Source organism: Sinohyriopsis cumingii, chromosome 5 (genome assembly GCF_028554795.1).
Source record: "Sinohyriopsis cumingii isolate HCF-2022 chromosome 5, ASM2855479v2, whole genome shotgun sequence".
In the NCBI taxonomy this organism is placed as follows: domain Eukaryota; kingdom Metazoa; phylum Mollusca; class Bivalvia; order Unionida; family Unionidae; genus Sinohyriopsis; species Sinohyriopsis cumingii.
This window is the reverse complement of record NC_142965.1, coordinates 115,739,870-115,752,314: the sequence shown is the minus strand read 5'-3', so window position 1 is coordinate 115,752,314 and position 12,445 is coordinate 115,739,870. Positions and strand designations below refer to the sequence as shown.

Below are 12,445 nucleotides of genomic sequence, written 5' to 3'. Positions count from 1 at the left end.
TTAGTTCAGTGCACTGGAAGCTTTATATTATCCTTGAAAATAACAATCTCACTTTTTGTCTGAGAACTCACAAAACTGATAGTTTCAAAAGGATTTTTTTTTTTACAAAAAAGGAATCTTTGTATTATGCAATACAATTGATGCTACATGCTTGTCATTTTCTGTCCTATATACAATATGGAAGTTGATACAAATTTCCATATTTTAAGCAAAATAAACACTTCTCACCTGTAATCTGTATAGCTTTCTGTCCACTCCCGAGGAGTTTTCTCATTAGGTTTGCCATGTTTAGAAAGCAGACCTTCTTTTACCATCTTCTTCTTTATACTTGCCTGAAGCCAGAAAACAAAGGTTGGAATGAAAAATCAATAGCATATTTATTCCATTTAAAACAAACGCCCAATATGCTGGCAGATTGGTGTCTGGAAAGTACTGATTTGGGTACATATACTAACCGATTGATGACAACAAATGAAAGTAATTGTCCTTTACCCAGAAACTCATAATGGCAGCTTCACTGGTCTGGGCAGGGCAGGGTTCTATCGTGTATCCTTCTGGTAGCATCACATTTTTTTTATTTACTGACCAATATCTATCAGTTGAATCCATAAATGTCCTTAGTCTGCTGCAATACAGTTAAACCTGTCAACAGCAGACACCCATGGGAAAAGACAAAATTGGCCTTTGTAGACAGAGTTCTTAACACTGGTTCAGCTCTCAAAACTCAGTTCATGACACATTTATCTACTTTGAACCGAACTGCATCAGCATTATTATTAGTAGTATTATCATCATTTTTAGATCTATTATTATTACTAGTACAAGTATGCTAGCAAGATGCATGTATTTAATCTAAAAAGCTACAACTCTATATATGCACTATGTCCTAATTTAACATCTTTACAAACACACAAACATTTTAAAATCATCAGTAGAAACGGTTCCTAAATCAAATTTCTAATCAAATTTTAACCTGTAATTGTGAAAAGCATGGTTGACCATTTCTATGGGCAGTTGGCATAATTAGCCATGAAAACAGGTGTTCACTTAAACTATTGATGGCTTAAATAGATGCTTAAACTCAGATATGAAGACAGCTTTTGTTAGTGACCTTTGATAATTAGGGACTGAAAGAAGCTTCCTAGGACTAATGTTAGTACCAATTAAACATAAATCTGAGTTTCAATTGACCCTCCTCACCCCATGTTTTATATTTGTAAACTTATGATGGGTTATAGGGTCAGTCAATAGCCTATCGAAAAGTCAATGTGGTAGTAGAGTGACACAACAAAACCATTGGTGACGCACACTTCTCCAAGTTGCTGTGACAGTGGTATGTTTCTGGTCGATGTTCTCAGAATAAATATGTTGAAAATTATATGTCCTTTCCTTCTTTTACAAACAGCGCCAGACTTTCATTTTATATTTTCAAATGTTTGTATAACACTGCAAATGGGTTTGTTGTTGAGATCATGTGACTATTGGACCTCAGACATCATGGACCTGTAGGATGTGAGATTTATATTGTCCTGTGACTAGCAAGGTAAATTGCGAGTACCAGGTAAAATTCATCAGTGCTGTTATTTTGTCTGATCTGTCAGCACATTTAAGACATCACAAATATAATACTGCCAATTTCTCAGAAAATAATCTTCCTCATGATTTCACGCAGGAATGACTCGATGTATCATCGTTTAAGTTTGACTCGATGTATCATCGTTTAAGTTTGCTAGGCCTGCTTGTTAAGTGGTTACTTCATGCAGCCATTGCATGGTGACAGCGAATTTAAAATCTCCGATAGACAATTTACTCTGACCATAACCTCAAAACATAATTGACCAAATAAAAATAAAAAATGGGATAGAAAGGGACAGAGGGATCACTAAATCTTAAGGGATGTCACTAGTATGGCGTGCTTCCTGAAAGGATAAAAACCACCTTGCTTTTAAATTGACATGTTGAACCTTCGCATTTCACTGCATTACGGTTTAGTACAATCAAAATATGAAAAGTTTTAACATCGATTCATGTAATATACTAATACATATATATATATATATATATATATATATATATATATATATATATGATGCCTTGTTCATCAAACAAAACATGTAATTTGCATACTTTGAGCGGTCACTGCCCCAGTGATCACAGAAGGCAGAGTGAAACCACTACTTGGGTAGGAAAAACCTGCCTGCTGACCACAAAAAATAGGTGACCATAGATTACATAAATTTGCTAGGGGAATGACTATTGTGATCAGGTGAACGCTGAACTAAAATTACTGTTAGGAAAGGTTTATGACTGAATTTGTGAAGTACACATGTAGGTATTTTCAGCATCTCTAATCCTCTGATCAGAAATTTTCACCCGCCTTTCTATACTAACACTAGTAAGCATGGATTTGTTCAGAAGTCACAGTTCTTCATTCATGCCTTCATCTCTATAATCTTCATCTGTTAATGATAGTGCTTACAAATCCAATTGCCTGACCGTCTCTTAACAGTTCATCACAAGACCCAATGAGTGGGTTTCTCATGTAATAGCTTCATTCAGAATAAGACTGATGCTTTAACAGAAAACAGCATAGTATTCAAGCACTTCAGTGACTGCGCTGAAAATTCTCAACATATTTACAAATAACAAAACAGGAAAAAGGCTGCATATAAAATAAAAATCTTCGACTACAGCTCATAATTTTAAATTAACCATTCCAAAGAAACTATGGTGAAATCCAAAAAACTACCAGCTCTGTAGCAGAGCTGGTATAATAACCAAGTCATAGTGGTTGTTTCAGTTTTCTGGCTGCAGTATGACCTACTTAAGAAGCTTATTTCAGAAAATGTATCTTTTATCAAAGATAATTGCAAGAAATATTGGACCAACCTTTGGACCAAGTCCCCATTTCCTTGGATAAGTGTCTCTCTCCATAACCACCCTCTTGATCTTGGCCACAATACCATGGTCGCAAGTTGCCATGACAGCTGTTGTCATCTGAGCAATTCCTGAAGACAAAAAAGAACAAGAATACTTGGGTTTTCAATCTGCAACAGGAAATAAAGTTTTTCAATGAAAACACGAACTATACTAGACTAGTTAGTTTCTATACCACTCAACCAAGTTTTCCTCGATAGCAGATGAAAACAAGTGTCCCTTGGAATTTCGTATCTTGCCATGAATAATGTTATGGCACAGCTTTGGCTTGTGTTTGCAAGACAGAAAGAACCAACATGATATGGTATAAACTACAGGCAAATGGTAATGTTATACCAAATCTTTTCTTAATTTGGTTTGGGTTGTTAGTTTACAGCACAACAACACTGTTTATTCAGTGCCCCAACTATTGGAGTAGGGAGTCTTGCCACAGCACACAGCCCACCCAGGCTTCAACACCATATCTTTCTAGTCATGAGTCTGCCCTGCCAACCACTGATATTCTGTAGACTTAAGAAAATTTTAAACTGAATCACAACATTATCAATGCAAATGTTACAAAGGAAAGACAACACGTGTTGCCACTCATGGGTCAGAGTAACAAAACTTATGCTGCCATAGGCATGGGCTCAATGGCAAGGAAATCCCATTCATATGTTCTGTATATCGCGTATTTCTTGCATATCACATGACACCTGTCATACATATAGTTTCAAGACTGTCACTGAATTTTAAATTTTGAATTGCCTGTTTGTGAGCTGGCATTTAAAACTTTTCTATCAAGGACTGATGTCCTAAAATTAGCATTTACAAGTGTGAAGGAAATTTCTTTGCTGATTTTTAAATACAAACTACAATGCATCCATTTTCTTTCTGTTTCCAGCATCAGTAAAAAAAAACCCAGCTTGAATTGGAGTCCCCCTCCCCAAAAAACTAGAAGGATCCTCAATTCCAGCACTGCCATTTTCCGATACATCAGCAAAAGCATCATCTCATGTGATTAGCATGAGGATTTGTTCCCTGTCGCTGTGACTACAGGGCTTCCAATAACGCATAAATGCATGTCCCTGACACAATACAATTAAAAGACACGTTAAAAATCCCAGCCATAGAGTCCTATAGGATGCAATAAAAATTGCTGACCAAACAGATTTCTGGCTTAGAGAAAAGGTCTAGGTTTCTCAAAAAAGAGGTCATGAGGATTTTCTATGCCATCTGTTAAAGTCATGCTCATTAAATATGCAACGTGTACATTTCTCAGTGTAGCTGAACAAGTACAGTGCACATGCTCTCGAAATGACGATGCACTAAGGATTCAGATTAAATTAGAAGACAAACCATACAGTAACAAATATTACTACCATTTGCTGCTTTCACGTCGAGACTTGGACAAAAGGCTGTTTGCAAATTTGGATAAGCATTTTGGGGGTTAAATGCATACATGCTGGCCATTATGCTTTTGCCTTAATCATTACACCTTTCTTTCAACAAATTATGTTCTATGTTTTCCAGCATATAGATTATGCTGTTTTGGTAAATTAAAAAGATGAAATAAATAAAAATCAGTAGAATGTTGTGTTTATCATTTTTAGTATCATCTCTTCAGTTCTAATCATATAAATAAGAGAATCTCTTAAAAAAACATCACTGCTGTGTAAGAATAGTTCCTTGATTTCTATTTAAAGCAATTGCATATAACCCATTTTATTTTCATGAAAACAGACGGTTTCATCAATTGGAACTTAGCCTCAGATTAATTATATTCATAATAAAATTTGGTAGAGGACCAGTCTATAGTTTTACAGAAAGTAGCATCAGATTAGAAGCTTGTGATAGAAAATGTAAGAAGAGATTGATTTTTGCAAAACTTAATAAAAAAAAACCACAAAAAGAAGGGACAAATCAACAGTTTTACAAACTTTAAAAGATGAATATGACAGTAATGTAATAAAATATTTGGGACTGAGCATATGAATGCTCACTGCAAAATTTTAAATTCATGATCATCCAGTTCTGTAATTAAGAAGCCTTGCCCGATATTTTTGTTTTGTTTGGGTGCAACATATTACCATCTAAATAACTATTTTGTGTAGCATGTTCCCAAGTCAACTGACATATCAATTTTAATACATGAATATTTAATGAATTACAAGTAAAACAATAGGTTTTGTGTCTCATTATTCCTGGCATTATAATGGACTTCACAGTATAGCCAAACTAGCTTCTGAGAGAGACTACAACTTTTGATGGTGGAAATCGTATTCTAGTGAGATATTTCTCTCTCTCTCTCTCTCTCTTTCTCTCACAGAAACACAACTTACTCTAGAAACTATTAAGTGGGACCCTTTAACATCTTGTAAGGACCTGATAAAATTCAAATGTGGGGGTCCTCACAACTCCCATAAATACAAATTTAACGGAAGCCCTGGACTATTAACAGAAACATCTGCACTTGGGAATTACTGGAAGGACTACAGCTAAAACAGTAGTTTTAAGGTATTTTGACATTTGAGGAATTGTGCCACCAAGTCTCAGCATCAAACACTTGCACTCTTGAGACCTTTCTAAGTAACCAATCAAAACTGAGAATGTCACATACAGGAAATACGCAATTTACAGCTACAGAAGACAACCAATATTTTTGTATATTAAATGCACACAATTTGGCATGAATTTAACTGTAGAAAATTTAACATTTTACAGCAAATGTAAAAAAATCTATAAATGAAAGCAGTGCCTTTATTGGCAAAAAAATTATCAGTACCAATATTATTAGCAAATCTGGCAACGAGTAGCTCCTGCAAAACCAGCCAACATACCTAAAGATAGCTTGTGTGAGGGCCAATCACCTGCAAGCTGCATTGCATACAAGATATAATTTGATAAAAATTTAGATACAATTGCATGTAGTGTATCATAATTTCACTACAGAAAATATAATAAATTCACAAACTAAATTTCCATGATTAACTATCTTAAATGCATAAATTTCTTTACCAACACGATATTTATACAAATTCTTAATGTCTCCTGATGGATTGAGATGACATCCAAATTATACTGATGTCACCTCACCTGTTTGTCAGGAAATTTCTCTGTGTCCATTGACGGCCACACTCAGAAACAAAACTTTCTGTGTGGTGCTTTTAGGACAAAAAAGTATTCATGTCCATTACAGATCTGGCAGGATGAATCACTATCTTATGATGCAATACTGTTGCATGCAGAATGAAAGGCAACAGGGAAATCTCTATTGCCTGGAGCAACAGAAAATTAGTTTATTGTTTATTTTATAAATGATTAGCAATTTTGATTTTTCTGTTATAATGGGCTTTTTTTTCCATGTAAACATTCAAGACCAAGAAGTATTGTTCATTCAACTATAAAATGACGCAGATGAAAACCATTTAGGATTTGGTGGAACAATTCAAAATTTTAGGTGAAAATTCTGCATTTTCATTTGTAATGACATTCTGGAAAACATACTTTTATTGGATACTAGTGCGATTAGAAGAAGGTGCAAAGAAATAGGTCTGTAATGTTTACATATTGAAATGTCTTCATGTCACATTCCTCTAAACAGAGTTGAATCAAGGATTTGGTAAATGAGGGCCCCCAATGATTCTGAAGAAGTGGTGCCATCTTGAATTGCCTCTTTGAGAACTGTCTGTCATAGGCTGATGTTCTAAAATTAGTATTTCCAAGTGAGAGAATTTTCTTTGCTGGTAAGCACACAGCTACTTCAGTGCATCATGGTTAATTTTTTCCCAGCTATGGCCAATTGTTTTTTCTCCAGTCCAAATTGAAAATGTATGCAGCCATTTAAGATATAAAAGAATAACCTCTGGAAATGGAAGCAGCTTTTTTGGGCACAAAATTATCAGTACCAATTGTTTTAATACTATTTCAGCCAATGAAAATAAGTCTTTCAAAGTTGCAATGAAGTCAACATACATACAGATGGTTTACCCGAGGGCCAATAACCTATTAATTGCATTACATACAATACATAATTTGATTAAGATACAATCAAAAGTAGCTTTCCAAATAATTTCATGATGGAAGCATTAATAAATAAATTGTCAAAACTAAATTTTCATGATTAACCATCTTAAATATATTTCTTTAGCAACAAGGGGAAACAAATATAAAGCAACAGAATATTTATAAAATTCTTAAATGTCTCCTGATGGATTGAGATGACATCCAAATTATACTGATCCCACCTCACCTGTTTGTCAGGAAATTTCTCTGTGTCCGTTGACGGCCACACCCAGAAACAAAACATTCCGTGTGGTGCTTTAGGACACAAAATTAATTGTGCCATTACAAATTTGGCAGGATCGATCACCATTTTATACTGCAAATACTGTTGCATGCAGGATGAAAAGCAGCAGGCAAATATCTTGTCTATAGAGCTGTAGAAAATTAGATTTTTCTATGTCATAATGGGCATTGTTCATATATACCGTATTTACCACATATGTTGGGACACCGTATTTGTCGGGACACCATAAATTAATTTTAAAAGTAATTCTTTTGTGCACTGTATATTCTGGGACACAACATTTTTTCGAGTCGTAAGTTGTGGGACACCTTGTAAATCATTCGAAAATTACATGTCGGAAATTGCAATCCAACTGAAATTTTATTTTTTAAATATAAAACTGTACTTGAGATAAAACTCTTTAATCCACTGCAGCAGCATCTCATCAACACAACCTTTCTCCTGCACAGTACGGTCTATTATTTTGGAACATGAATACTTTTTTTTAACTTTCTCATACCGTGAAAAATTGTTGGAGGCAACACACCACCTGAAGTGGAAACTGCAAGAACAAAAGGAAGATTTTTTCAAATCTGCACTAGTCTTGCTAATTCTCACACTTTTGATGCCCATCTTATCGTCAGTCCATCCAGGAATGAGATCAAAGTACAATAGACTTTCATCCATGTTAATGATCATATTGTCAGTGAAATGATCTGTTTCTCTTCTGGCTGTCACGAATTCATCACGTGATTTTATTTTCTCCAAATCTTCTGAATGATGCTGCATCATCGATGTTTGCGCACGAAGCACTATATTGTGCAACTTTAAAAACTGTTCCATTGTTTTACTTTATATTCAAAGCTGAAAAATAAATCAGCACACTTAAAAGAATCCAGTAGTCGGAATCTGAGGTCAGCTTGCTTTGCAATAAAATAACCTTTGTACTGATATCCTTTAAAAAAATTCGGCTTCCGAGTCCAAAGTCAGCTTCCAACGTCTGCTTGCTTTTAACAAAAATAACCTTTGTCTTTGATGTCCTGTTGGCAAGTTCAAAGAAGTTTACTGCTGGCCGCCAGTTGTGTTTATTTACCACCAGGGCTTATATGTGCTTGGCATCTTTAGTAATAATTAATACAAAGGTCTGCGGGTAAATATTAATGATACTTATGTAACCCACGCTGGCGAAAAGATTGTCATTTGCACTCAAGTGAATGTGTTTTAAAATAATGATTTTTATTTACGAGATACTGGCATACAGTATAGTTCTCTTCTGGCCTGAACGAATTCATCACATGATTTTATTTTCTCCAAATATTCTGGGTGACGCTGGGTCATCGACATCTGTGCACAAAGCACTATATTGTGTCACTTTAAAATTTGTTCCATTGTTTCAATTTATTTTCAAAATTCCCGTGAATACAGTTGAAAAGGAACCCAAGTATGCTTCCATATCTCGGCCGTCTTTGTATAATCAAAAAAAAAATAAAAAAGTCGGATCACTTCACAGAATCCATAGTCAACTTCTGAAGTCGGCTTGCTTTGCAATAAAATAACCTTTGTATTGATATCCTTTACAAAATAAAGTAACCGGAGTCGGCTTCTGAGATCGCCTACTTTGTAATAAAAAAATTACCTTCTGTCTTTGATGTCCTGTCGGTAGGTTCAAAGAAGGAGTTAACTGCTTGCTGCCAATCGTGTTTTTTCACCACCAGGGCTTATGTGTGCTTGTTATATTGTAAGGATAATTATGTAACCCTAGCTGGTGAAAAGACTGTCACTTGCACTCAAGTGAATGTGTTTTCAAATGATGATTTTTTTTTTGGCGAGATATTGTCATACAGTAGACCTGGATATAATTAAATCTCGATTATTTTGTACCCAACACCGTGTCATGCGTGAATGGCGTCTTCAAGATATCAGTTGACTATTTCCCTCTTGTATGCGATTTTGTTGGCTCCAGTTTTCAGTCGGATAACATGTTCAAACCTTTGAGCACAACCACACACAATTGTTTCTCAGTGTTCATGTCAAGGAACAACATGGTGTGTGGCATCGGACATAATTGATACACGCTACAGTATGGATGCCTACGCTACTTATACGGATTTCGTGTAAATGTTTTATTCATCTATTTTACTGCGACGTGCAGTTGGGGGTGGGGGGTGGGAGAGAGCACAAATGCAATACAAATTTATTTCATTCCTTAAGTCTTGGGACATATGACCAAAATGAAAAAAAAATGTTTCACCACAAGTTCTGGGACAGGAAAAAAAATAATTATTTTATCGTGTCCCAACATATGCGGTAAATACGGTACATTCAAGATCAAGACATTTGTGTGTGTGTGATTCTGATTTTTAACAGATCTGGGCAATTTTCCAGTCATACCAATATGCCTGCAATGCATCAGTTTATAGTGATGTCTAGTACTAGGGCATCATGCCACAGACATTTAACATATCCCCACCCAGTAGCAAGGTCCTGACACCAGGCCAACCAGTCTTAAAACTAACCTTTTAATGCTAAGCGCCAAGCATGGTATTTGTTAGAACCATCTGTATAAGCAAGACCAAGAAGTACTAATCATTCAACTACAAAATGTTGTAGATGAAAACCAGGTGGAACAATTAAAAACTAGTGAAAATTCTTCACCCTGTGATTTATAATGATAAATTCTGGAAAATAGACTTTAATTGGATAATAGTGCAATTAGCAAGGGTGCACATAAATAGGGGCATAATACTTGTACATTAAAATGCCTTCATGTCACATTTGTCTAAGCACAGAATTTGAGCCATGATTTGGCAAATGAGGGTATATGCCCCAATGAATCAGAAAAAAAGGGTTGCCATCCTGAATTGCCTTTTCTGAGAACTGCCTGTAATGGGCTGATGTTCTGAAATGACTGCTTCAAAGTGCGAGGGAATTCATTTTCTATGCTGGTTTTCACACAGCTACTTCAATGCATCAATGTTCATTCTTTTCCAGCTATGGCCACTCCCCCCGCCCCCCGATGTTGGATGAATATTTAGTTTTGGCACCACTCCCTTTAGACACTTCATCACAATCATCGTCTAATATGTGATTAGCATAATGATTTATTTCTTCACCATCTGCATTTGGACATTAATTATAGGCATTACTGCTAAATTAATGAGAAATTAAATTTTAATGATTTTTTATATTGAATGCATTGCCCCGACAAGCTTGCCTCTGCATCAAACACATGCTCTCCTGACCTTTGGTAGTAGAGATTGAGCATGTTACACAAAGAAAATACAGCACAAGGACAACCAGGATTTTTACATTTAAACTTACTTTATAATAAGCAGGACTGAAATTTTTTTATATAAAAAATCACACAATATTATTAATTTACACAACTGGAAATGGAAGCATCATCTTTTTGGGCACGAAATTGTCAGTACCAAATTTACTGCATTTCAGCCCATTAAAACAGTTCTTTCAAAACCATTTCAATGTCAACATCCAAAGAGATAAGCTAACAAATGGGTGGGTTGGGTAAAAAACTGAAGCAACACAATATTTAAACAAAGTCTTAAATGTAACCTGATGGATTGAGATGAAATCCAAATGATACTGATGTCACCTCACCTATTTGTCAGGAAATTTCTTTTTGTCCATTGACGGCCACATCCAGAAACAAAATGTTCTGTGCGGTGCTTTTAGGACAGTGGTCAGAAGAATATTAATATAATTTTAAAGATATCCATATCTTTATTCCTGTCTCTTACTCTTACGTTTACTGGAACTTTGCTAACAAACAGGTCATGGTGTTAAAAGTAAAACTTGCTATATTTGTGTAGTTTTGTTTCAACAATTGTTGTGATTTTAGAACTTTCTAGACATAAAGCAGACTCCAGCTTTAAATAGCTGACAAAACAAAAAAGAACAATGCTGTGAATAAATTACTCACACATGTATGTACACTCTCTGGAATCAAGGTACAATATGTACTCTGTTATCTCTGAATTCCAGAATTGAGGTATATTTTGCAGTGGACATTTATTTGTAGCAGGATCATATTTTTAGAATTATATATAGTCATGTTTTAATTAGGCAGAATTAGTTACTTTATTTTATATAAATAATATTCAATGCTAACTGAAATAAAGTCATCAATCACAATTATTGTGTTGCTCTCACTTTACACATTCAGCCAATTAGGTAACCTTGAACCAGGATTACATGTTCAAGTTTTTCTTCACTCTAAGCAACGATGCTACCTTACTGCTAATTTGTTCTATTCTAGGACAAATAATAGGTAACTTTCAAATTGGTCAGTTTATAACTTGTATAAACAACATAGAATGAACAGCATATTAGTGATAAATAGTCATTTTAGTAGATTGTCCTGTAGTGTGTGGTCACAGGATTGCAGTAAGGTTGGTAGTTTACTTTTTACATTTATTATTATGTCAATGTTAGTGTATCCTTTTAGAAAGTGTAATTTTTTAAAATCTAAGTTTGTGTTTTAACTTCAGATATAAGCTCCTAGGGAGGAAATGCATGATCATCTTAAATTGCCACTTGTGATATTGTTTTGATGATATTATGACAAGGTAGTAACTTGTGGAGACGTTTCACATAAAGAATAAAATGGAATGGAAATATCTGTATTTTACATAGTCATTAATGATCTTAAATTCTAAATCATGCATCTGCACAGTACAAAAACTGGTAGAGCAGAAAGGGTCTTTTTTAATATATTTGATCACTCTCAATATCCATGCTAGCAAGTTTGAATACCAAATGTATTTAGATCTATGGTAATTATTAACTTTTTAATTGCTTTGTATTCCCAGAAGAATGCCTGACAAGTTTTGTTTCAAGGAAAACTGTGACCTTGACCTTTGTCCAATAATAGGTACCTAGAGTTATATAATACAGTTAATGTATCAGTACTTGTATGTACTCTGTATATTTCTCTATGACAGGTATGTGACAGCCTGTTCATATCTATTCCAATTAGTACACTTAATAAGTTAGCAATCTCCATTGACCATTCTGTCCATATGCATGTCTGTCTGCCAGCTCTCCATTTTCGCTTAACACCGATTTCGTTGCTTTTAGATTTATTTGGTTCACAATCTCTCTCTGTATGGATAATAAATAAATATAGCAAGTAATTCATATTGAATGTACTGGGAGACGAATCAATGTATACATGAACAGTAATGCGCAGATGATGGTATTTTTATGCATATTTGTAGCATT

General features: G+C 34.8%; 1 protein-coding gene across 1 annotated transcript in view; it reads right to left on the bottom strand.

The window, feature by feature from the left end:
• Nucleotides 1-12,445, bottom strand: part of LOC149800033 (H/ACA ribonucleoprotein complex subunit DKC1-like) — a 51,083-nt gene that overhangs the window by 7,497 nt on the left and 31,141 nt on the right. The window contains exons 10-11 of the mRNA XM_089959554.1: nt 2,890-3,008; nt 229-332 (exon numbers count right to left, since the gene is read on the bottom strand). Of these exons, the coding sequence (XP_089815680.1) occupies nt 229-332; nt 2,890-3,008 (223 nt within the window). The remainder of the gene's footprint in view (nt 1-228; nt 333-2,889; nt 3,009-12,445) is intronic.